The 26,738-nt window shown below is 35.0% G+C and overlaps 1 protein-coding gene across 6 annotated transcripts in view; it reads left to right on the plus strand.

Moving 5' to 3' along the window:
* Positions 1-2,759: 2,759 nt before the first annotated feature.
* LOC107792562 (ABC transporter C family member 2) overlaps positions 2,760-26,738 on the plus strand; it is a 31,140-nt gene continuing 7,161 nt past the window's right edge. The window contains exons 1-22 of one of the 6 annotated variants that reach the window (XM_075230670.1): positions 2,818-2,896; positions 3,412-3,593; positions 6,154-6,591; positions 6,807-6,985; positions 7,678-7,717; positions 9,667-9,823; positions 11,997-12,111; positions 12,252-12,332; positions 12,456-12,480; positions 13,573-13,629; positions 14,659-14,724; positions 15,223-15,297; positions 16,171-16,278; positions 17,929-18,063; positions 19,180-19,286; positions 19,376-19,469; positions 19,874-20,041; positions 23,289-23,429; positions 25,192-25,392; positions 25,510-25,608; positions 25,749-25,901; positions 26,088-26,464. In XM_075230670.1, coding sequence (XP_075086771.1) covers positions 6,259-6,591; positions 6,807-6,985; positions 7,678-7,717; positions 9,667-9,823; positions 11,997-12,111; positions 12,252-12,332; positions 12,456-12,480; positions 13,573-13,629; positions 14,659-14,724; positions 15,223-15,297; positions 16,171-16,278; positions 17,929-18,063; positions 19,180-19,286; positions 19,376-19,469; positions 19,874-20,041; positions 23,289-23,429; positions 25,192-25,392; positions 25,510-25,608; positions 25,749-25,901; positions 26,088-26,464 — 2,711 coding nt within the window. In that variant the 5' untranslated portion in view covers positions 2,818-2,896; positions 3,412-3,593; positions 6,154-6,258. Of the gene's footprint in view, positions 2,897-2,923; positions 3,044-3,411; positions 3,594-6,153; positions 6,592-6,806; positions 6,986-7,677; positions 7,718-8,930; positions 8,976-9,666; positions 9,824-11,996; positions 12,112-12,251; positions 12,333-12,455; positions 12,481-13,572; positions 13,630-14,658; positions 14,725-15,222; positions 15,298-16,170; positions 16,279-17,928; positions 18,064-19,179; positions 19,287-19,375; positions 19,470-19,873; positions 20,042-23,288; positions 23,430-25,191; positions 25,393-25,509; positions 25,609-25,748; positions 25,902-26,087; positions 26,465-26,738 lie in introns of those variants that run through there. The other 5 variants (XM_075230669.1, XM_075230672.1, XM_075230671.1 and 2 more) reach the window with 5 other exon arrangements.

Here is a 26,738-nt window from a genome sequence, read left to right on the forward strand (position 1 = left end):
TTAAAAGGTTGAGTGTATAAGATGATTTTCGTCCGTAAAAAATATATAAAAGTGATTTGGTCCATAATTCATGAGTAACTTATATATTTTGCCCATTCTTAATAAAAGGTTTTAAATTCAAGATTCGATAATAAATAAATCATTGTGATATTTAATATTTTATGTTTAGGGTCAATTACATCATCAACTCTCGTTGTCAAAAAGAAGGTAAATCGTAGCACAATATTTTAAATGATAATTTGAATGAGACACATCACTAACTCATTATGTCAAATCACTTAAAAGGACAATAACCCTATTATTTTATCAAAGATCATTGACCTCAACATGTTGAATTTTTTCATTCGACATATCATTTTGTGAAACTTAACTATTACAATATGTTGAATCATTCAACATCTTGAAATACAATTTTTTGCCAAAAAGGTAATAGTATTAATTTTTGATGGAGCTGTATTGTGAATGATAATCTAAATACTGGAATTGGATTTAAAGCAATTTTCGTTGAGAAGTTATAATTTTTTATTCTCCACGTGAATTTCTCCTCTCTGATTGTTATTTATTTTTTGGCCACATACTCCTAATTGAGAATACTTTAATCTTTTCAATTAAGAACTTTTAAGTGTTAAAGTTGATTTTGTAAATAAGCGATTAAATGAATACATACTTTTATAAAAGTGTTGAAATCGATAACAAATAGTTGTAGAGTTTGATCAAATAACATTCTTTTAAGTACTTTTCTATTAAAATAATAAAAATATACACAAAACTATTTACAGAATATATATGTTTAATTAAAAGCATTCTCGCATGGAAAGGACAAATGGAAGAAATGTAATCGAGAGGGAGTTAGGAGTAACGTTTTGAGAAGGATCCTTTGGGAATTGCAAAAAATACATGGATAAAATAAAAAAATAAAAAATACTTATAAACTAAAAAATAAAGTTGAAATGACCAACTAAGAGCCCATTTGGATTGATTTATTTTAAGTGCTTTTAAGCCAAAATAACTTTTAAGTCATTTTATAATGTTTGAATAGAGTAAAAAGGTGTTCTTAAGCACTTATTTTTAAGCTAGAATGATAAAAAAAAATCAAAAGCCAAAATCTAGAATTCCTAACTTATGACTTAAAAACTATTTTGGCTTAAAAGTCGCTTAAAATAAGCCCATCCAAACGAGTTCTAAATACCTTTGCATCATTTTGGCTTATAAACATTTTTAGTGTTTAGAAAACTATATTAAATAGTACTTACACATCCGATAAATGGCAAAAATGTAATGTCCGAAATTTTATTTCAAGGAAATAATTTGGGAATTACAAAAAATATTATGGATAAAATTAAATAAATTTTTTTCATAAAAACAAAAGCGCTTATAAAGCATAAACTACTCATAAAAAAATCATAAGTTTGAAATGACAAATCAACTAATTTTAACTTATAAATACTAAATCTAACAACTTATGATTAGCTCACTGCTTACCCAAAACACCCTCTAAATTATCCATTATAAATAAACTTTTTTTTATATTCTGCAGTCTTCACCAAACAACTAGTATAAGACCCGTGCAATGCGAACAATTCTAAAAAATAATTATCATGTCAAAATGTGATTTAGTTTATTTAAGCACATTAGATCATATTAATTTTGTAAAATTCTAACTGTCAGCTCGTTTCTTAACTCAATCTATGATAATTTTTCATAACAAAATTATAATTGATTAACTACTACAATTATTTAAGTAAATATGGTCTCTTAAATTATATTACAAATATACCACTATTTTGTTGATATATCACATACAATAAAATCATACCATATGGTATATGTTGTATGATAAGAATATATATATAATAAATACATACAATATATGGTTATATAATATATCATGTGCCCAAATTTAATTAATTAATTGGTATATTATAAAATAAAATATTAAAAATGATAAAAATTTATAAAGATGGTACCACTTGACTTTTAAAACTATTTATGCTATTATCGTTACAAATAAATCTTTCCAATTGTCTGTTATATGATTGTTCTAACAAATGTTTTAATTAAAATACTTTGAAAACGAATTATATAGTTAGCAAATAACTTGTATGGTTTTATTTTTATTTATGACATTACAATCTGCATATTATTCTAAATTGTTACTCCATGTTGTTGAATAAGGTTGTCACATTCTTAATATTACAGTTCACCACACCCGTTTTAATATAATATTGATATATATTTTTGTTATTCTTGAAATATACTCTTTTCGTTCACTTTTACTTGGCACATTTTAATTTTTCACGTCCCTTAAGAAATAATAAATAAAGTGCATAATTTACCATGATACTCATATTAATTGATGCATATTTTATTGAATTTGAAAAAATAATTTAAAATGAGTAATAAATAACCATGGGTATAACAAGATTTTTTTTTTGTCATTCTCTTGATATGCGTAAAGTGATAAATAAAAATAAAAATATATTTTTACTATTATGTCAAATAAAAGTGAACGGAGGAGGGATAATATTTTTAAAACTTTATTATGTAGTTCACAGTTCTCCACTTGTCTATATTCACAAAACAATTTCGCTGAATAAGCCTCTTTAAAAGTAATTTTGACTTTTCTCCTCCAATTTTCCAGAAAATTACGTCATCGCTGACGAAGCTCCATTTTCCACTTTCAAAATTATTATACTCCCACTACTACTACTACTACATTATTATTTTTTATTTAAAAGAAAACAGAAAATTTCAAAATTCATTTGGATCCACAAATCATTATTCTATCATGAGAGTTGAGACAACACTGAACACCGAATAATATATATAAACTTTGCATAGAATCTAAATACCTTTTTACTACTGTCTCGTCCTCTCCGTAGAAAGCATCTAAAAGGTATCTCTTTTTCTTTCCACTCGCCATTTGAACGCTATCTTTCCTGCAAATCTGGTTGCTTTATTTTTCCTATTTCTTTGGTATGTTTTTTACTGATTTCTCTGTGAAGTTTCAAAAAGTATACTTTTGTTTGGTTCATTTTTTGAGGTAATCTAATACGAGTATTAATTTAGTTTTGTGATTACTTATGTTAATTGCATTATGAACTATTGCTTAGTAGCCGCTTCTGGGATGATTTTTGTTTATTTTTGGACTTGAATAGCATAGAAGTTTGTTGTTTTATTTTTATCTTTTATGATTGATATTTCTGAAGAGGTTGACTTCTACATTTTCTTCCCAAGACTTCAAATCTAGCTTATTATTTTGCCTTTTTTTCTATAAATATAGATGTTATGACTTATGTAGTTCCAATTTCAGAAATTGTCCTTTTGCTGGATTCATATTTTAAGGTGATTTACGGTATGCGTGATTATGCCTTTTTGTTTTGTTTTTGACGATGGTGATATTCGAGCCAGCTTGTGAGCACCTCGACTATTCCACCGGGTACCTGCTACCTCCCACCAGCATAGGCATCTTGGTAACTCTCCACCAAGGCAAATGGAAAGAAATTACTTACTGTTTTTTGCCTTTACCGGGATTTGAACCTAGACGTAATGGTTCTCCTTGCTATTCATTGACCACTAGGCCACACCCTTAGGTACTATATGTGATTATGCTAATTGTACTATAAACTGTTTTCTATTGCTTAGTAGCAGGTAGGTAACTGCACTGCTGGGAGGATTTTGTTTTTTGCATTGAAGGATTCTTTGAACTTTTATTTGTGTTGCTTTGAGATTATAATTACGAATCAGTTGACTTCTGCATTTTTTTTTTCAAGACTTTAACATTTTAATCTAGCTTATTATTATTTTTTGCAAATGATGTTAAATGCTGAAAATAAATTGATGTTGTGAGATTCCTATTTGTGTGGAAAACGAAAAGATATAGATAAAGATAATTCATGAATTAACTTCTCAAGTTAGGTTTGTATTGGGAAAGGTTGATCTTCGTTGAAAAATATACTCAGGGAGCAACTAATTAATGACTAGAGGTGTATCCAAGATTTTAACTAGGTGCGGAGTACATGATATCCATCACAACTCTCCAGCAATTGGTACAAATCTAGTTTAAGTATATAAGTTGTCCTATATAAATCACTGATCACGCCCAACTCTAGTCCTAAAAAGGATAAGCGGTCCCTTCAAATATAATTCGGTCTAAGAGTCCGGAGTCGAATCCCATAGAGAACTAAAGCTTAGCTACAACTGCTCAATATCGCTAAGAAACACAAGTTCAAACAATTTTCTAGTTATAAAGATTGTGATTTTTATGTATAACTAATTAACTAACAAATATTAAAGTAGTAAAACTATCAACTAATATACTAACGGTTGGAAACAAGATTAAGGAGGTTTAGAGTTATGATTTCCCAAATTTTCGGAATCCTTCCCACCAGGTCTCCTGCAATTTTGCCCAAGTATTCCCTACTGATTGTGAGCACTTCAGGTGTAATTCTCTTCCGAGCAACTACAACAATTTACTAGATATATTCTCCCGAACTACGTTTGCTGGCACTATCTTACCGCTCACTATGACCATGTCAAGGCTTTGTTATTCCTAAACCTACCTTTAAACCCGCCATATTGATTCCTCACATACCTTAGGAGTGACGTTGTTCAACAACCACCTAAATATGTACCCTATCCCAAGCAATTCATAATAAATAGGCACTGTTAATTGAGAGCTTTTCAATTAACTAAAATAAGCACGTAGTTGAACAAATAGAGAAATCTAAAAGCTCAATTATAACAAAACATATCAAGAATTCATCCGACAAAAGGGTCCATCAAAACCCTAGAAAGAAATTTAGCTACTCATAGTCATGCTAACAACCATGATAATATTCGAAAGCATTCAAATAGAGATTGAGGAAGAACGGAGAGAAAACTCTTGTGATTCCTTGCTTCCAAGTGTTGCCGTAGCCTTCTTGCATCTACAATAATGTCTCCCCTCTAAAAAATAGGTTTAGAACCCCTTTTATACATGTTGGGGGCGTGTAGGGTCGCAACTACCAAGTCCTAACCGAAATAGGAAAAATTCTCGCTTGGGCGCCACGGAGGGCGCTTGGCGCAAATGCCGGGCGCCCAACTCTGACTTGTGCTGTCTTTTGCATTTTGAACAAAGCCTGGCTCAAACCTGGACGCTAAAAATTATACTCCCTCTAAATTCTTTCATTTTAGCTTCAATTTGCGCACAATCCTTTCATATCACCTCAGATTGACCCCTACACATATAAGTATCATTGTTAAGCTCGAGTAACAAATATTTGCACTAAAGTTAACAGGATCGAGGCATAATGCAAGGCAATTTACATGCAAAAACATGAATTTTTAGCCAAACATCAATCATCTATTGTTGTTTTAACTTTTGCCAGGATTTGGACCTAGACCTCATGGTTCTCTTCGCTTTTCATTGACCACTAGGCCACACCCTTGGGTGGTATGTGTGGTTATGCTAATTGTACTGTAAACTGTTTTCTATTGCTTAGTAGCAGGTAGGTAACTGCACTGCTGGGAGGATTTTGTTTTTTGCATTGAAGGATTCTTTGAACTTTTATTTGTGTTGCTTTGAGATTATAATTACGAATCAGTTGACTTCTGCATTTTTTTTTCAAGACTTTAACATTTCAATCTAGCTTATTATTATTTTTTGCAAGTGATGTTAAATGCTGAAAATAAATTGATGTTGTGAGATTCCTATTTGTGTGGAAAACGAAAAGATATAGATAAAGATAATTCATGAATTAACTTCTCAAGTTAGGTTTGTATTGGGAAAGGTTGATCTTCGTTGAAAGATATACTCAGGGAGCAACTAATTAATGACTAGAGGTGTATCCAAGATTTTAACTAGGTGGGTGCGGAGTATATGATATCCATCACAAATCTCTAGCAATCGGTGCAAATTTAGTTTAAGTATGTAAGGCGTACAGTATAAATTTTCAACTGCATATGTGTAATTATAGCCGAATGCAGTGGACTGGGCGTGAACCTACCTGCTGCCTGAACTCTACATTCGCTCATGTTAATGAGTTGACCTATATCTTGCAAATAAAGCTGAAAAATTTATACTGCACTTGTCATTGTCAAATTATTTCACGACTCTGAATAGGGTGAAATGTGCTTGATACGCTGAGAGCAATAAGCTTTATATTCTTGCAGGACAAATACAGAGGTGATGCAGAGGTACAGGATTTTCATTTGAAGGAGAGGCAGAGTACAAGAAAGTATTGGGCTTGTAGAGGGTTACACGGGGTATCGTTAACAATGGCTTTCAAGCCATTGGATTGGTACTGCCAACCAGTGGCAAATGGCGTGTGGTCAAAGGCTGTCGAAAATGCCTTTGGTGCTTATACCCCATGCGGAACAAACACTCTGGTTATCTCTGTTTCTCATCTAGTCCTTTTAGCCTTGTGCTTATACCGACTATGGAAAACGACAAAAGACCTCACAGTCCAAAGGTTTCGCTTGAGGTCAAATTACTATAACTACATGCTGGGTCTGTTAGCTGCTTATTGCACTGCTGAACCTTTGTTTAGATTGGTCATGGGAATGTCAGCCTTGAATGTAGATGGACAACCTGGTCTTGCCCCATATGAGGTAGGTCTCTTTCTATGATATAGTGTGTGCTTAGATTAAATATGCGGCTTGTGCGGCTTGTGAAGCTAATATTATGAATTTTAAAATTCCTTTAAGGGTATGAGTCCGGTATGCTAGTACCTAGATAAATAGATTTTCTATCAGAGGGGACGTATACAGATATCTATGTGTGAATTTTGCCACTTCTAACTTCTTGCCATATTATCATTCTTCAGATAATTTCTTTGACTATCGAGGCTCTTGCTTGGTGCTCTATGCTGGTGATGATTGTTCTCGAGACGAAGGTATATGTCCGTGAGGCCAGGTGGTCTGTTCGGTTTGGAGTAATATACAGTTTGGTAGGGGACGTGGTGATGCTTAATCTTATCCTGACTGTGAAAGAGTACTATAATGGGTATGTTGTTCCCCCACTTGGATAGTTCTTGAACTGATACAATTTATGAAGGTTTTTGTGTTTGTGTGTGTGTGTTGGGGGGGGGGGGGGTTCTTATTTTGATTTGACTTCCCTGTCACGCCCGCCCCCAGTTACGGTTTTTAGTGAGCGTGCTTTGCATTAGAGTTATAACTGCATCCTAAGCAAAATCTTTTGAGTCATCCATGAGTATATTTTCTCATTCAAGGGCTATGATTTTATCCCCCAACCCCCACCCGAAACCCTAACACTAAAAATAAAAAGAAAAAGGAAAAAAAAAAAGAAGAATAGGGGGAAAGAATTAAAAGTATAAGTAAAATCTCATTGTGAGTTAAGGATGGTCCCTGCTTGTCAACAATAATTCCTTCACGGAAAAAGAAAATAAAAAAGAGCAAGTCCTGAATATATGCTGCTGCTCTACTTCTGATGAAGGTCTTTATGGGAACAAGCTAAAAAATAGTGGGAGCTGAGCAATATCACTAGTCAATGGCTCAATGCCTGCCGCTTCCGGTTGATGTTTAGGTGGCATATCAGGGGTCATTATTTTCTTTGTAGATTTGAGTTCTAAAACTCTTAAAATTCTGATATGAACAGATATACTCACCAGTTTTGAACAATCTCATTCACATCTTTCTCTTTTCTTGCTAATCAAAGCTGTCTATCTTTATCTGCAGATCAGTACTGTATTTGTACATCAGTGAGGTTGCTGTCCAGGTTTGTTGCTTTATCATCTTTCATGTGCTCTAGAGTTCATATCATGTAAATAGTCAAGAAATGTTACTTGAGCGTATTTGTGGAGCATATGCACTAATAACATTGATTGTCTCCTTTCTCGTACAAGCCATAATGCGATAGTCATATTCCCAACTCGTTTTACCTCTTATAACTTTATCTTTAAGTCCTGGTTCTACAATAATGCCCACCATTCCTATTTTTATCTATCCCACAATACCATAATTTATAACCTGTGTTACCTATCTCTCTAGTTGCCCTGTCCGTTTAGTTTCCTGTTGGCATGCAGTATCAACTTTCCTCCTTTTTAGGGTATCCACTAATTCTGTCGACTTTCCTGTCAAAGTGCCTATGTTCGAGCTACCTACCCGAATCCGACCTTAGAATAAAAACAAGGGAAAGTAAGCTTAATGATTGGACTGAAGTTTGGAACTCGCTGCAGTTCATTCGTGGAGCAAAAGTTGCTTTACCTTATTGGAGTCTTAATCTAACTTACTTTTATCTTCTTCCATTTCACAATTTTCTTTGTATTTCATGCTTCTGGAATTTTCTCAGAACAGAGGAATTTTTATAACTTCCTGTGTTTATAGTTCATGAAATATTCCTGAATTCGAAAAGATGGCAGGGTTAGTCCTTTTCTGGTCTCTGTGTTAAAACTAGCTAGTTGCATAGTTAAGAAACTTCATTTTTGTGAATGGTTTAGGTTTTACTGATGAAATAGGAAAATTTGGAATCTGTGAGTACATTAGCAGTTATTTTCCCTCAGAATTGAAGCTTTTCTTGGTTTGTTATGATAAATTTACTTAAAGGGAAATAAAACACAAGTTCATCAAATAGGACCAAGAGCATGAGAGAATATAAAATATGTGACTGGCAATAAAACTCCTTTATGGTGTCACCAGAAGGTCCCAATACTTTTAAAGTAAAGTTTTTTCCCCTTGAAGTTGGTTATAAGCAATGGGTAGCAGACATTCTACTCATGCTACAATTGTGTGTAATTTCACAAACTATACATCTTTTTACATAGACAAATTCCGAAGTTTGATGTGCCAAATTTAAAATTGTTATTGCAACTACTACCTCGGTTTCAATTTTTGAGTCTTTTCTTTTTGATCTGTTTCAAAAAGAACGCCACATTTTTATATTTGTTAAGTTTTTATTCCAACATTCACATTTTACCCTTTATGCATTATAGGAATGACATGACATGTCTAGGACCAAGATTCAAAGGATAATTTTGGTATGTTACACACACTTTTCGTTAAGACCACAAGTTTCAAAAATCTTCTTCTAGTCAAACTAAGACACATAAAATGAAATGGATTGTATATTAGATGTGGGGTATATGTTCACTAATCGGTCTTCCTTGATATTCCTTATTAGCATTGCCAATATATTGTCCCAAACCATGCAGTGACTGTTTAGTTACCAATTCTTGTGAGACTGTTTTAGGTCTCGTTCCCTACTTTTGATATAAATTGACACTTGTTGTCATTCTAAACTATTAAATAATAAAAAATTGTTCTCGATTAATTTGAATTTATGCTTGAAATTACCAAGACTTCACAGAATGATGCCACTGAATTGAAGCCCAAATTATGAATTCTCTTTACACAAACCTGGATCAAAATATTATGAAGATTGAATTGAATGAAGCTTGAAAACTAGAGGAGACAAATCCATCATTCCATGTAGGCACCTCTATGTTTGGAGTGCGCTGTGTCTATCCCTGAGGCTAAATAGATAATTCAACTTTTCATTAGTAAGATAGTTAGTAATTTTTTAAGCATGGGATTGACTCAAGTTTTGATTGCCAATTTGCACTCTTGAAGTTAAGGGTGCATTCTTATGAGGGAATTATTGGATCGCATGGTTTTAACTTTTAAGTAAAGGATTAAACTGAGTCCAGTCTTATTGTTTCTTATGTGTAGGTATTGTTTGGATTGTTGCTGCTGTTTTATATTCCTAACATGGATCCTTATCCCGGCTACTCCCCACTTCGAAGTGAATCTTTCGACAACACTACATATGAAGAACTTCCTGAAGCAGAGCAGATTTGTCCGGAGAGGCATGCCAACATATTTGCCAGTATGTGACTAGATATTTTTTTAAGCACTTAATAATTTAGGTTTTAACGTCCTTCATAAGTTTAATTATGACATGAGCACAGATTTCAGCTGATATGGAATTCGGGTACTTCCCAACTGGGGGCAGATCCTGGGAACTTGAGTACTTGACCAGATCACTGATGCATCAAACATCCGTCTAGTAATGTGATATCTATCTATGGATGTATATGTCCACCTATGAACTTCAGCACACTTGCGTCTCGTTGATAAATTCTACTTTGACCTCTTCATTTCTTATTTCTTTGGTGAGAGGGGGTATGGGGAGCTTTAAATTAGTGTTTGCTGTGATGGGAGACTACAAATATGTTATTAGCTCCCAAATTGGTAGTTTCATCATGCACAGATGTCTATTCATATTGGGCATAACATTAGCTTCAAAGTGTAGAAAGAGTTGGATATAAGATTGGCACAGACAAAGGGATGGTGAACAAGTTGGAGGAAGGAGACACTTAAAAGGGTAAGCAAAGTAAATAAGGAGAATTCTAGGATTTCTAGAATCCCAGATTGGTTAAGGAGAGAACTTTACATAACAGTTCTTGCAGAAGGAAAAGCTGGTGTGTAAACCCATGCCTGTGGTGCCAACGAGCCGTGTCTTTCAAAAGTTTAAGTATTACTCTTCTCCAAAAATGGTTACTGGGGCATCAAAGTTCCACTTATATGGGGAACTCTTTTTTTAGTATGTCCTTCCTGCTAATACAATTGGTGTACCTGATGGTAACGTAGTTAGTCAGAGATGGCCGAAAACCCATTAAAATTTTGAATTTGATGGAGTCGATTCCATCCAGGTTCAAAGGCTGGCTTTAATTTTTTTTAGATAGTTAGACACAAATATGCTTGTACAGGTAATAAAATCAAAGGTTGACTTTAATTTGTGTATTGCTGAAGGAAGCTACAAGCTTGCTTTGGATGGGTTTGTGGAAGGGGATAATGTAAGAGAAGTTCATCTTCTCAAATTCATTTACTCCCTCCGTTCCAATTTATGTGAACCTGTTTGACTGGGCATGAAGTTTAAGAAAAAATGAAGACTTTTGGAATTTGTGGTCCTAAACAACAAAAAGGGGTCCAAGGTATTTGTGTGGTTATAAAGGCTTCCCATTAAGGGTGGAATTGGGAGTTTAAGCTAAATTGTTTCCAAATTTAGAAAGGGGTCATTCTTTTTGGAACGGACCAAAAAGGAAATAGGTTCACATAATCTGGAACGGAGGGACGGAGGGAGTATTTTGAAGTGGGGAGGGTAACCGCATTCACACTTGGTTCGATGCCTGTGGTTTGGCAACTTTGAAGATTCGTGCTCTTGGATCTATGTGATCATGCATCTGTTATTCTTGCGTTATTGGAAAGAAGAGTATGCTATGGAAAAGGTCTAAGAGGAAGACGCTCGAAGCCAAATCTTTTTTATGCATGCATTTTCAAAGGAGGTCACCCAAGACGTATATGGAATTCCATCTGGAAACAGGCGCCAACGGAGGTTTCTTTTTGGAATGGGCTACCAGAAATGGTCGTAGCAAATATCTAAGTAAGAAGAGGATTGTCGCGAGCTGGCGCTTTATGTATAAAGTCATTATGAAGATAGAGATTATTTGCTTTGGTACTCTGCAGATGTACAAATGAGTTGTAGATTGTTCTTTTTCTTATTCAGTATAGCATGGTATTGTATTCTTCTCAAAAATAGCATGGTGTTGTATAAGAGGATACTCTGGTGAGTGGAGGTTGAAGAAGATAGAAGATAGAAGTAAGGAAGCATGGAAAGTAGGCCTACCCTTTGCGCTTAATGGTTAATTCGGAAAGGGAAGAGCAACGAGGTTCTAAAGCTGTCGACAGTTTCTCCATAGAGCGTGAAGAGTTACTTTGTATCTTTATTGTACTTTTTGTGGGAAGAAAAGATACCTTTGCTTATAATAGTTAGATTCTTCTGAAGCTCACAGCTAAATCAATGTAGTACAAAGCTTTTGATTCCATCTTGGTGTGCCTATTGATGAAATTACCTTAACTTACTTAAGAAAGAAAAGTATTCGTGAAATAACTTGTTCAGGAGAGGATAAATTAATAGCATATCTATAATCAATTATTTTCCTTTTGATCAGCATCCAGCTGCAAGGGACCTGATATTTGCCGCTCACTTTCTTATGCAGAAATTACTTTTTCATGGATGAATCCTCTTATGCAACTTGGTTATAAAAGACCATTGACAGAAAAGGATGTGTGGAAACTGGATACTTGGGATCGCACTGAAACTCTGAACAACTCGTAAGTGTGCTCCCTTCCTTCTTCTTTTCATCATTTAAGATTTAGTTTAAATCCCAGAAAGTGACTAACTTATTGGGGAAAAGAAAGTCAAAACCGAATTTGGTGAAGCAGATATATTATTATTCTTATAAACTATTTAGGTTTCAAAAGAGTTGGGCAGAGGAGGCTCAAAGACCTAAACCATGGCTTTTAAGAGCTTTAAACCGTAGTCTTGGTGGAAGGTAAAGATGTTTGCCTATGTTTCATGCTTCTGTTTTGCTGATTTTTTCATACCAAGATATACATTGCTCGATCAGTTGATATTTTATGTTACTAAACATTTTTCCATCTTTCTATGTTTGCAGGTTTTGGTGGGGAGGCTTCTGGAAGGTAGTTGATTTCATTTGTTACGTCTTAGTTGGTTAATAATAGTTCTTGAATTAATCAGATAATAATTAGAATGCATCACGTAAAAGCTCTATGCTCTGTAATTTTATGTTACAAGTTTAAGGAAGTGGACAAGCTTGCTCTTTTGGACTTAGAAGGCTCACTTCTGGAACCATATTTGTATCTTCTTGTTATTACATTGAAGTCTAGAATATGTTGCATGATTGAATATGCGTATGCGTATGTGCTAGTAACTGTTCCTTTGATCGTCAATGAAAACTGATGTCCAGAAGTACACTATATGTGAAGCATAATGTCATTAGGTAATGGTATGCTTTCTGAAACTACCCGCAGAAGTTGCAGGGCTTGAGAGAGAGAGAGAGAAAGGAAGAAAGAGAGTTAAAGATGTAGAGGGAGAGGGGGAGAGATAGTTAGAGAGAGGGGTTCTTATATATCATGATTGCTCCGCTTTACATGGGAGCACTTGTAGATGTTTATGAGTGTTTTGGACTTTTACCACCTCTTAAGAGTGGTCTGTTTGTCAAAAAACCTTCTTTCTGAAGCTCTGCTTCAGATGGGAAGTTGACATATCTGTATCCGTAAAGAATTTATGTGAGTTATAAGTAGTAAAATGAAACGTGCTGAATGGAGCCAAATGGATATAGAGGAATTTATAGTCAACTCTGAACTAGTTTGTTGTATAAGCTATTATTGTTATTTAGATGTTTGCTTGCATCAATAATATAGGGATGTAGAGACACATGTTCACGTGCGCACATGTATAAATTTATGTATGCAGCACACATTCATAGTTCTATATCTGTACATTTCTTTTTTCCCTTCTCTCTTCTACCTTACATAACTTTTTACTTTCTGAAATACGTGTATAAGATAAATGTGTTTTAGTTAATTTGACTTTGTAAACACCAAAGTTTAGGCATGTGTTGTCTTACAAATTTTATGTTTTATCTACCGGAAGTACTATAAGGCATACTGAAGACATGTTTTTGAAGTAACATTTGTTTTCTTATATCATGAGTATTTAGTTGAAATAACAAATTTGTAACTTCTCTATGTTTCTTTTCCAACATGTAGATTGGAAATGATGCTTCCCAGTTCATTGGACCACTTATTCTAAACCAACTCTTACAGGTAAAAAGCAATTTCAGTTTTGCACATTCTGTAAATTGATGCTTGTAAGGACTTTTATCCAGACCCCTTTTGTGTCCTGAGAAAAAGATGGTATACCAATATCTTCTGGTATCCTAATTTATTTTATACTTGCTTTGATGGCTAGAGTAGTTGTGGATCTGGTGATGAGGTTTTTGTAGCTCCCAACTAGTTTTAGGTGCCATCTTCCTTTTGTCCTTTTATATCTGCACCTTTAAACTTCTTAAAATGATCTCCACCAAAATTATCATTTATTGGCCTTTGGAATGCAGCAGTAAGTACATAGTTTTTCTTTTTGACAAGAAAAGTGGGATAAAGGCTGCAACCTAGATGATAGGATACGCAAGGAGCACAATTATAGTTTGTTAGTTGGTGCTTCATGTATTGGAGGCAAGTAGGGATGTGGTAAGGATATCCTTATCTTTTTCTGATCATGCAGCAGGCCTGTTGTGAGGTGTGACTCCGTATTGGTTTTTATTTGGAACTTTATATGGAGGAGTTTGGAAAAGTTTTGAAGGGATTAGCAACTTTCCTGAAGCCTAAGACTACCATTTGGTTATCGTTATTTTGGTAATCATCGTTGCCATTAGCTTCTCTTTTGCTTTGGTTGAGTACAAATCTTATTTTATATGCTTATAAAAAAATCTTAATTTATACTCTTTGAATTGCAAGTCGTTTAGTTTGTATTTGATATGCATCGATGCATCCTTGGTGCCAGGCACCAAGATGAATTAATATTTTTCCAAAAGTAGTGATATTTCTTATTCATTGTTTACATTTCTCTGATGTGCATAATTAGGTTAACAAAGTCAATTGTGATCATGATGTGAAAATTACCCTTTAAAAGTGGTAGTTTTCAATACAAATAATGTCCACGTCTGACATCATAATGTTTGGAGATGATCTGATAATGGCTTGTTAGAATTCCTTCCATTAGATTTCCCTCTTGTTCTTTTTTCTTTTAAAATTTTCTGACATCTGATCATTGTCTCTTTTATCTCCATCCAACAGTCTATGCAACGAGGTGATCCAGCATGGATAGGCTACATCTATGCATTCACGATTTTTGTTGGAGTGGTATGAATTCTATGCCAACTTGTGAATACCAAGATACTATAATCTGGTCTCTCTGTATTTGACTATTTCAGAAAATGTCTTCAGCCTGCTTGCATATTGGACTTACTCTGAAAAACCAAATCTTACGCAGTGGTTACGTCAAATTGAATTGGCATGCATAAAGGTCCTAGTACCTGCTATATGTTTGAGGCCTTTTTGGTCTGACTGAAGAAAATTTATGCAATTAGCTGGAGGCCATATATTTAATCTCCCCCACACACACAAAAGAAATATTCTTTTTGACATATATAAAATCTGCCTTTTCTTCCCTTTTTCTAATTTAACATTAGTGTTCTTTTCGCCTATTCCTGTGACACCTACTGAGAGTGTGATTAGAACCTTATAGTTTTTTCTTTTCAATAAACTTTAATTAACTTTCTTCCACCATTGGCCTCTGGCTGGCTCTGTTTGATATGCAACTGTGAAACTGACATTATTTAAGCACAAATTCTCTTCTAGGTGTTTGGAGTTCTGTGTGAAGCTCAGTATTTTCAGAATGTCATGCGTGTTGGATTTCGCCTCAGATCTACTTTGGTAATTCAGATTCGTTCTTTATTCTATCGTCCTCTCTTCTTTCTAGTGTTTGTCCAAGCCTCCTAGGTTACATTTAGAGGTGACATAAATTTCTGTAATGTTGGGATTATGTAACACAATGGGTATATATCACCAACCTTCTTCATCCTCTCTTTTTCCTTTTTCTGTGCTCGCTTATGTATGAACTACAATTTCTATTGATAGCTGATATCTCTCTATGAGGTTTATTCTTCTCCCTTTCTGTTTTATCCTAACATGCAAGACTTGGATCTCAGGTTTGTCTTATTTTTAATAGCTATCAGGAGTCGTTTGAATCGCTGGCTCCTGTACTTGTAATTATGTTTTGGCCATAGTCCTTGTTTTTTTGCATTAATTTTCATGACAATAATCATCCTGCTGGATAGAATATTTTACGATCACCTAACACAAAATATATATATATAGGTATATGTTAGCAGTCGGGAATTTCTTTTACCCGTTAAAACCAAGTTATGTATGTTCAATTTTGGTAGTTCTACACTTGCATTGCAGAGGTGCCGGAGATCAATTTCTACACTAACCATTAAATATGATTCATATTGGAAATACTTTTTTAGGTTGTCTGTTAAAACTCTCTTTTGAGTGACTATTGATATGAGTTAAAGTGATTTCTTGATTTGACTTGTATTTGTGCATTGTCCTGGTTCTTGTTTTTGAGTTACTCTGGAGTTAGTTTAGCTGCTTGTAGCTTCTTGTAGACTCTGTATATGTTCAGCTCCATCAGTCTATGTCCTTGCTGGTATATAGAGCTCATCAACTATTTAACTTTATAAATCATTGTTGATGCACTGATGGTATGATTATGTTATGTTTTAACCCCAATTGGCTTTGTAGGTTGCAGCAGTTTTCCGGAAGTCTTTGAGGTTAACCCATGAAAGTCGTAAAAAGTTTGCATCAGGAAAGATAACCAATTTGATGACAACAGATTCTGAAGCACTTCAGGCATGTCGGTTGCACTACTGCTGATATTATTTAGTTCATCAATCTTCTACAAGTTGAATATTCTATAACATTTACTTTCTTCACTTGATGAAGAGATTTTGCTGATTTAAGGAATGGATTCCTCCCATTGATATGCCAATTTCTGAAACATACCTGTATCATAAGATATATAACATCATTAAAAAGGATGCGTAGAAAAAATGCTTGAGAATGGACAATCATTGCTTATTAATGAGAGACTAAAAGCATGCTAGAAGCCCCAATTTTAATAAGATAATGTAGAAAAATCGAGTCACAACAGTACGACAAAAGAGTAATGACAATTAAACTGAAGACTTTAAAGTAATTTTGTTTTCATCTCACTATCAATATCACCATCAAATCCGGCATGAACCAACCTGAATCAGATGCTATCCAACAAAATTCAGAATCCTGAACGTATTATACAAGGGTCGCAGAATAGTTATTCGTATCACAAGATACAATTGAATTTACGCACTAAATACATAAGGTCATAAGTTATATGGCACTGAAGACTTGCATCGAATTGTATCTTTAGATACTGAGTTACTGACTACTTTGGTTGTGCTATCTGGTATGTAATTTTCTAGATTGCACACTTGATGATAACTCTCCTTTGGGAGCATAAAAGGTTGACCGAATACATTGGTGAAAATACTGTGCTTAAGATAAAAGGATCAGATCCATATGTCGGGGGTCATATTATTCCCTTCATTAAAAGTTAACATCTTGAGATGAAATGGTACCCACCATTCTACAGAACATAATATTATTACTATTTGATGCATTTTCGTAGCACCAGTGAGTGACATTTTAAAAAAAAAAGAAAAAGAAAAACTGAATCAGTCAGTGATGTTCATTGAAATAGAGCAAATATTGGAAATTCTAAAACAATTTCACCAATTCCAACTCACAAAACAACCAATAAGTACTATGACAAAACTCTGTCCCCTATAGGAGACCACACTAACTACCACCCAAATAGAGCCCCCCCCCCCCCCCAAAAAAAAAAAAGCTAAAGAAAAACCCATATCCCTTATCAACCATAGTAATCATTCTTGTCCTTCTCTTGACAGCAAGACTTTTGCAGAAGAAACAAAAGCCGGAACCAATCATCCCCTCAACCCCCAAAACCATAGAAAGTCCTACTCTCTCTCTTGATCACATACACAACAATCCATAGAAGTCACCATCTTCCTACGAGCATGCTCGATATAGGTAACAGCATTATGAATCACATTCTCTAGAAAACACATATCTGTATCCTCATAGATAAGCCCACTGATACGGTCCACTCCTCTACGAACCAAATGCCTAATGGCTGCCTTTGTGATACCTTGAATGTTATCATGGAGGACCTTACGATATCGTTTTGCTCCTTCCTTTGAAATCCTTTTCCTCCCTTTCCACGACTCAACATTTCGATCAACCACTAATTCTCTGCAATTGGAAGCTTCTGGATCTCGAAGAGTACCAGAGATGGCAGTGAACGGCCTTTTTACAAAACGGAAGCATTATTCTATGTATTTCTCAGTGCCTAGATTAATTAAAATCCTGTTTAAAATATCTGTTTGTCTTTTAGATGTAATTTTTGCTGTGTTGACATTGATGCCTTTTTTATTTCTCCAGCAAATATGTCAGTCACTTCATACTATTTGGTCAGCTCCTCTTCGAATTACCGTTGCATTGGTTCTTCTTTACCAGCAATTGGGGGTAGCAGCACTTCTTGGTGCACTTATGTTGGTTCTTATGTTTCCAGTACAGGTAAGAAGCTTTTCTCTTCCTCTTCTCACTTTAAAACTTTTATACAATTTTCTTGAATATATTTCCATTTTTTTGTTATATACCTGAATATGGAATATACTGCTTGCTTGAGGAAGAGCACTTTCGAGCAACAAGAAGAAAGAGAGTTGTTTCTGTAATTAAAGGCAAATGCTTTTACGCCCGAGTTCTTTTGGAGCTAGTGGTTATGCTAATAGAATTATCCAAAATGGTTTTAATTCAATTAACAAATATAAGATTTTTCTTGATGAGGTTAATAAATATAATTGTATAATATGGAAAACCACAAATACAAGTTGTATAAAGATGATAGAGAATCTTACGCAACATGAGTCATTATGAAATCATGACTGGAGTAGGACATGTGCTCCAAAAGTACATGAGTAAAATCATTTAAAGTAATGGTAGTTACTTTTAAGGCACAGGAATGTTTGTAACAGCTGGAGTATCACATGTGCTCCAGAAAACTGGTCTGATGCAACCCTGTACAGTAAAAGAAGAAGGATATGAGTACTTGATGTTGAGGTTAATTACTTGTGGCTATCATTATCCCTCAATAATCCAAATTAAATAAATTATTGAAGGATAACGATAGCCACAAATAACCATTATATTTTCCATTTTGACTGGAATCAAAGGTGCTGATAGTTTGGTACTGATGGATTTTATGTTTTGGAGTATTCAAGAAGTGAAGAATTTCTTTTTCTTTTGTTTTTTTTTTTTTGGGGGGGGGGGGGGGTTGTTGTTGCGCAGATATAGAACATCCATTAGCATAACCTGTGCACTAGTATATCCATTACCTGGACTTTGGAAACTTTTACCCATAATTTCACTGGTAAAGGATTCACCTGCCTAATGTCGCTTCAGGGGAGACTGCATAGAGTTTGGGTATCAAACTATTTATTCTGTGAAGTCAGTGTCCATTTTCCCATGTGGTTGTCTTGACACTGTTTTCTTTTTCTACTTGTCTCATTTCTTTGTCTGCTTAGAGTGTGCACAGCTATTCTTAATACCTTCCATTCCCATGTCACAGGAGTCTCTTGCTTAAATAAGTTACTGTTGCTATTGTCTTAATGAAAAAATATTTGGGTTATGCAGACATATGTAATAAGCAAGATGCAGAAACTGACAAAAGAAGGATTACAGCGAACAGACAAGAGAATTGGTCTCATGAATGAAGTATTGGCTGCGATGGACACAGTAAAGTATAGTTCATTCGCAGAAGCATGTTTGTAACCCCTAAATATACTACCCAGCTTAATGATTTGTGACTCTAGTGATATGTATTTTTCAGATCTTATGCATGGGAGAATAGTTTCCAATCTAAGGTTCAGGGTGTTCGGAATGACGAACTGACTTGGTATAGGAAAGCACAATTACTAGCAGCGGTATGTTATGTTAACCAGAAGCATGAATTGTGTTTTTCCGGAAGGAAATGTTATTGTGCCTTCCGTGGATGTCAAAACAAAGGTGCATTACGTTGTATTGCCACAAGAATAAAGCTTGAATCAATTTTACTACCTCTCATGCCCCTAACCTAAGACCATACACATACACATTTATTTTATTTTTTTTTGGTAAAAAAAAAAAAACAGTTTATGACATACACATTTATATATATGGACAAGACTGCATGAATGAAAACAGTTTGCTTCACCTTGGCTTATACGGGGCTGCGGGCAGAAAGAAAGGACACCAATACTGCAATATAAAATTTACTTGTTCTTGTTTTTTCCTTCATTTTTTCCTCTTGGCCTGACTTTGATATCCTCTTCATTTTTATCTGTTTCAGTTGAATAGCTTCATTCTGAACAGTATTCCTGTTGTGGTGATTGTCATCTCATTTGGGGTATTCTCGTTACTCGGAGGAGATCTAACACCAGCAAGGGCATTTACATCTTTATCCTTGTTCGCGGTGTTGCGTTTTCCGCTCTTCATGCTTCCTAATATAATAACACAGGTTTCAAATGTTTCTTCACAATCTCATATGCTGATAATAAATAGCTTTACTGCTTTTTCAATTGTTGAAAAACCCTCAATTTGCTGATATCTGACTTTGAAGAATCGCTGTTGTAGCATTTATTCTAGACTGTTAGAGAGAAGAAAGACTACTTCCTCGGAAGTTCATTAGTCGTGCTTGAGTATTGTTTCATTTTCTAATTGACAATCAAATTTCTCACCTAACCACCCTCCCCAGGAAAAATAAAGAAAATGAGGAAAAGAAAGCAAATTTATTATCATTTCTAACCATCTGAGTTGAAGGGAATAGCTAGAATTAGTCAGCAATGATGATCAGGGGCGGATCTATTGAGGCCCGAGGGGGTGGCACGCCGCCCGCAAGGTTCGGTAGAAATTCTATATATATATATATGTGTGTGTGTGTGTGTGTGTGTGTGAGAGAGAGAGAGAGAGAGAGAGAGAGAATGCACTGGAGAAGAATCTATTTTTTTAACAATGATACAATGAACCCTATATATAATACATATTTTACTCCTACCACATATGGGGCTATGACATATTCTACTCCTACTACATATGGGACTAGGACTATTTACACAACTATCTAACACTCCCCCTCAAGCCGGTGCATACAAATCATATGTACCGAGCTTGTTACATATGTAACTAATACGAGGACCAGTGAGTGACTTGGTAAAAAATCTGCAAGTTGATCATTCGACATACAAGGCCACTAGATTCCCCCTGAGCAACAAAACCAAGTGGTTGCTGATAAGCAGAAGTTGATCAAAAGGTCGCCGGAAAAAATTGAAAATAGTGAGGCTAAGCCGAATTCCACACTACAAAATAGGTTATAAAACACCACCAGAAAACATAAACGTTTCTGGAAATTACTATTCACACAGGGATGAGTAAGTTGTCCTGAAGAAGTTGTCAAAAGTGGCCGGAATGGCTCACATGCGCTGGAAAAGTTACTGTAGCTCGCCGGAACCCTAGTTCTGTTGGCGCGTGGAGGCTCGTGACTTTATGCCGGAGTGATTGACTGGGGTTTTGTCGCCTTACTTTTCCGAACAAGATGACAGTGTTGGTTTTCGCACAACACTTACCGATGAGGAGATAACGCAAATCATCTTGAGTCGTCAACCGGAAAGACGCACGTTGACTGGCATTTCTGTTCAGATGGGACTGGAATTTCTGAGGTTTGGTCGCACAAGGGTTTCGGATCTGATGGTGGTACTGATATATGCACAGTACCACTATAGCAGTGATGAACCCTGGGAACAAGATGAAGTTGCCGGAAAATTGCACGGCGATGAGATCTTTCTTCCCGGTTGTCGCTGGAATGACGCACAACGATAATTTTCTCACTGAAGCTCTGATACCATGTGAGAATGCGCGGAGAAAAATCTATTTTTTTAACAATGATACAATGAACCCTATATATAATTACATACGGGACTAGGACATTCTACTCCTACTACATATGAAACTAGGACATATTCTACTCCTGCTAAATATATGACTAGGACTATTTACACAACTATCTAACAATATGTATATATAAGCAAGACACATGATAAATAAAAGAATTGCCACCTGGAATTATAAAAGGTGCCGAGGTGACACTGGTAGAGGCACGTAGTTTCTTCCTTCATGGCGGGGGATTGAACCATGCTGGCTACGTTTTTGATCTGTTTTCGCTTTCTACATTAGATAGACAACATAGCCACAACAGGTTCGATATCTAGGACTTTTTCTGTTGATGTCGAGGATTTAAAATCAATTAATAAGTTTCCTAGAGCGCGTGTAATTTGCTCAAGCCTAAAATTCGTAGTCCGTTACTTGTAATTTGACTACAAAACCTTAAAATTATACTTCCTTTCTTTCCTTTTTTAAAAAAATTTATTTGGGTTAATCAAGGACTCCATTATTATTAGTAGGAGTATCACTGTATCATGAAGTTCATGATTCTTCGTTATTGTCAATTCATTATATTCTCTTAGAATTATAACATAAATGTTAGGAAAATTAGCATGCAAAATATTATAGCTATGTTACGTAGTTTAAATAAGAAAATAATTTATGTAAGCTTGTTGGAATTTAAAATTTTAAATATTAGGACTTTATGCATACCTCAAATTAAAAAATAAATAAATAATTATAAAAAAAAATAATAATAAAAAATATATATATATATATATATATATATAAAATAATTAGCTTCCTTCTTCCAAAGATCTTCTCTCTCCCGTCAGAACAAAAACCCTCATCCCGACAAGTTGTCATAATTAGTTTTTTTCCGCTTAATTTATTTGTCTGTATAAATCGAAAGACAAATAATTCGAGCTGAAGTCCAAAACTGATCAAACCGAATAAATACTTACTCTATTTGGACCGTATAAATAACAATACGTCTACGTTCAAAATAATATGGCATCTACAACCTCTAAATCCTAGATCCACCTCCGGTGATGACATTATCAGATACTAAAATTTTGTGGTGAGGTGAATAACATTTAAGTGTTCATTCTTGTATAACTGTCCCAATATCCTTAAGTCTATTTCATTGCTGGAGCATGTGACATTCAGTTTCTGGGCAGGTGGATTAGTAAGCAGCATTTCAATATTAGCACATCCTAAGCAGAATCTTAGGGCCTGTTCTCTTTGATTATTACTTCGTTTCTGATTAAATCAATGTTGTTAATCTGGTTATCATGTGAGAAAATTACTTTCTAAAGTAATATATTTCTCCAGTTAAAGTGATTATTTTTAATCACATCAGCATCCCCCAGATGCAACAAATATGTCATTTTGAAAACTCGCTAGAATGGCCAATTTGTCTATATTTATTCTTCCTTATCACCCAAAGTTGGCTTGTTAAATATGCCACCTCCGATTTCTTGACTTTTAACTTTTTATTCTGTAAAATTTCTTGATTTTAACAATTTCAATTATTTTCTATTTTACTCAAGAAGCATTGTGGTGGATAATATTTGGTATGCACTTTGTACCTCAAAAAGGAAAAAGTTATAAACACGTCATTAATTCTCAGGTCCGGAGTTTTACCGTTAAAGTAAAACATTCCATGCCTTTTGAGAAAAAAGAGACTAGCATCTTTTTTTCCCTTTTCCTCCTTTTTTTAAAAATTTCTATGTGAGCAAGAGAGAACATAATCTATCTATGGGATCTTCTTTCATTCTGCCGTTTTGCTTAACTTACATGGTTGCACCTATTTTCTGCTGTTGCAGGTTGTTAATGCAAACGTATCGTTGAAACGTCTAGAAGAGCTTCTCTTAGCAGAAGAAAGAATACTTCTACCCAATCCACCTCTTGAGCCTGGACGTCCAGCCATTTCAATCAAGAATGGATGCTTTTCATGGGAATCAAAGGTTTGCACATTAGTCGATATCTTCTTTTGCCAGAATAAGTACACTTAGCCATGCAAACATAAATGTGGTAGCCTTTAGCCTCCTCCTATGTTTTTACAGAAGTGGGTAAAGACATAACAAGTACTTACAGTTAAAGTTTATGTAGATTGTAGATATGCATTTATCATTAATAGGTAAACCTCCCTCTTTTCCTTTTTTCTTGTTTCATTTCACTCGTTAAAGAATCTGTTCATAAATGAGAAATCCCATCCTTTTCAGGAAACCTTATATATCTTGCATATTTATTATTGCTTTCCAGAAAGATTCTTCTCCAGGTAGTTTAATCTTTCTTCTCTTTAAAAGTGTAATCTGACCTCGACTTTTTACTGCCACAATTTCGATTACTTGGTAGCACGTTACATATTATTAATGAAATTGGTTTTTGTCAATATTTGGGGCACAAATAAATGTGAAAATAATCTGTAGTCTAAAACTTGGTACTGTAGCCCCTTGAAAGGGATCTGGTATGCTTGGGCAGTGATGCAAATGGAGTATGCTTGAGCAGATAGCTAGTTGCTTTGTGATTAAGCCATAGTTTCCTAAGAGAAAGGACAGTGATGCTATATTTTACCACATTAGTTGGGTGCAGGATATTTGGATGGCCCGAATTTAGTGCGGTCTTATCTCACATCTGTTAGGCGGAGGAAATTTGAATTATGTAACTGTACGATTTATGTACAATTTGTTGCATAATTATTTGACAAACGAGGATGAGGCTAGTGGAATGAATAATTTGCACCGACACTGAGTTGTGTTGGCAGCTAATGGTACCTCTGCTAGGTTCTTGGAGAATCTCTGAGTCCACCATACTCATCTTTCAATTCGTCTCTTATGTCTATATCGTTTCCCAGAAGGTTGTCATGCTCCTAATTCCACTTATGTCCGAAGGAATTTCTGTTTTGGAGTATTTTCATTTTTGAGAAATCTGAAAGACAGAGAAGCTGAAGAACTAGCAATTTTGTTGGTTCTTTTTCGAGCTTCTATTTGTCATCATCTGGTTATAAGGTTGGACTTTGGACTACTTGGTTTATTAATTTATAAATCTTTTTAGCTGGTCTCTCTTTTGTACCTAGAGCATTTCTTTTGGGTTCATTTATCACTTGATTGATGTAGTGTGTGTAGACAGAACTATTACACTTACTCCCAGCTGATCCAAAAATGCCTCTTTGCTAGAGATGTATGGTGGAGAATATTCCTAAATTGAGGAACAATACATATTTGGAGCAGCTCTGAGGAATCAGTTCTTGTAATATTTTCGTTCTGGGAATAATCATGATCCCTTGGAAGTGCTCTAAGTGTACTTTTGGCTTGAAAAAGCATTCTATAATCTTCCACAGCCATTGAAGTGCTGATTTATTTTGTATAACTTGCTATTGAGCGTATGGTTTAGAACACAATCTCCAGCTGTCCCGACCTACAAAAGTGTTGAGCAGCTTATTGGATTGAGTTGCTAAGTTCCTTTTAGGATTTCTTCTGAAGTTCTCTTCTGCTTCTATCTTTATCAATCAAAAAGTTTAGAAGTTTCTATTTATCAAGAAAAAAGAAAAAATAATCAAATAATAAAAAAAAAAACAGATACACTTTTAATAAAGAAGGGGGCTCTTCAATACCCTTTTCCTGCTTAATCTTCTATGCAGTTGCTAAGTTTGGAAATTAATAGGCTTGTCAATTCTTTTCAAGGCATACGGGAGCTGGGAAACTCAACTGTTATCTTGATGTGCAGGTAGAGAAACCAACATTGTCAAATATCAACTTGGATATCCCAATTGGTAGTTTAGTAGCTGTTGTTGGGGGCACTGGAGAAGGAAAGACATCGCTAATCTCAGCAATGCTTGGAGAGGTTCCTTCCGTTTCGGATTCAATGGTTGTCGTAAGAGGAACAGTTGCTTATGTACCACAAGTTTCATGGATTTTTAATGCAACAGTAAGTAACCATGTTTATTCGTTACATACATAAGCATTAAGGTTGATCATGTGGCTGCCTTTGATTAAAGAAATTTGGTATCATGGATGACTTGAAGTGCATAATTACGTTCTACAGGTACGTGAAAATATACTGTTTGGTTCTGCAATTGATGCTGCAAGGTATGATAGGGCCATCGATGTGACCGCATTACGGCATGACCTTGAATTGCTTCCGGTAAGCATAGCTGCAAAAGGTGTCTAATCAATATATTTTAGACAGTTTATTCTTCTTTATGATCTTTCTTTATTTTTATATTATTATAAGGACGATATTTCTTTAATGTGTTGCTCAATTTTTAATTGCCTTTGTTCTAGGGTGGTGATCTCACTGAAATTGGTGAACGGGGTGTGAATATTAGTGGAGGGCAGAAGCAACGAGTATCCATGGCTAGGGCTGTTTATTCCAATTCAGATGTTTGCATATTTGACGATCCATTAAGTGCTTTGGATGCTGATGTAGGCCGCCAGGTAAACATTATACTATGATGAAATGTGCTCTTTTTAGTTCCATCCAGCATCCAACGCAAGCTTCTTTCACTTGTTGGTTTTGTTACATTTTCCTGATGCAATATGTTACTGAAATGATCTGAATCGCATCATTTTGTGGAAAATAATTTTTTTTGTGTAACATTCGTTGTAATGTATTATTACCAGGTTTTTGAAAGGTGCATCAAGGGAGAACTGAAAGGAAAGACCAGAGTTTTAGTCACAAACCAGCTACACTTCCTGTCACAAGTAGACAGAATCATACTGGTGCATGATGGTATGGTGAAAGAGGAAGGAACCTTTGAATATCTCTCAAATAATGGGGTACTATTTCAGAAGCTGATGGAAAATGCGGGGAAAATGGAAGAGTATACAGAAGAAAAGGAAAACGATGACAATGACAAATCTTCAAAACCTGTTGCTAATGGTGAGACCAATGGGGTATCTAAGGAAGTTGGAAAAGATAGTAAGAAAGGAGGAAAATCTGTTCTTATTAAGCAGGAGGAACGGGAAACTGGTGTAGTGAGCTGGAATGTTTTGGCGAGGTAAGATTAATACTATGATCTGGCTAAAGTTTAAACAAGCTTTTCCGTTTTCTAAATTATTATATATGTATACACACACACATTGTATGTATGTGTATTCATATATAGAGGTTTCAATTTGTGTGGTGAGGTAGTTAACACCTTTCAATACTGAGATACTCCTGTAGAAAAGGTTTCACAGTCAATTATCTCCCAGATTTAGTTTTGACTGATAAATTTGCTTAATTATGAATGAGTTCCATATCCAATCTTTCTGTGTGAAACTAGTTTACCT

Source organism: Nicotiana tabacum, chromosome 15 (genome assembly GCF_000715075.1).
Source record: "Nicotiana tabacum cultivar K326 chromosome 15, ASM71507v2, whole genome shotgun sequence".
NCBI classification, from domain to species: Eukaryota; Viridiplantae; Streptophyta; class Magnoliopsida; order Solanales; family Solanaceae; genus Nicotiana; species Nicotiana tabacum.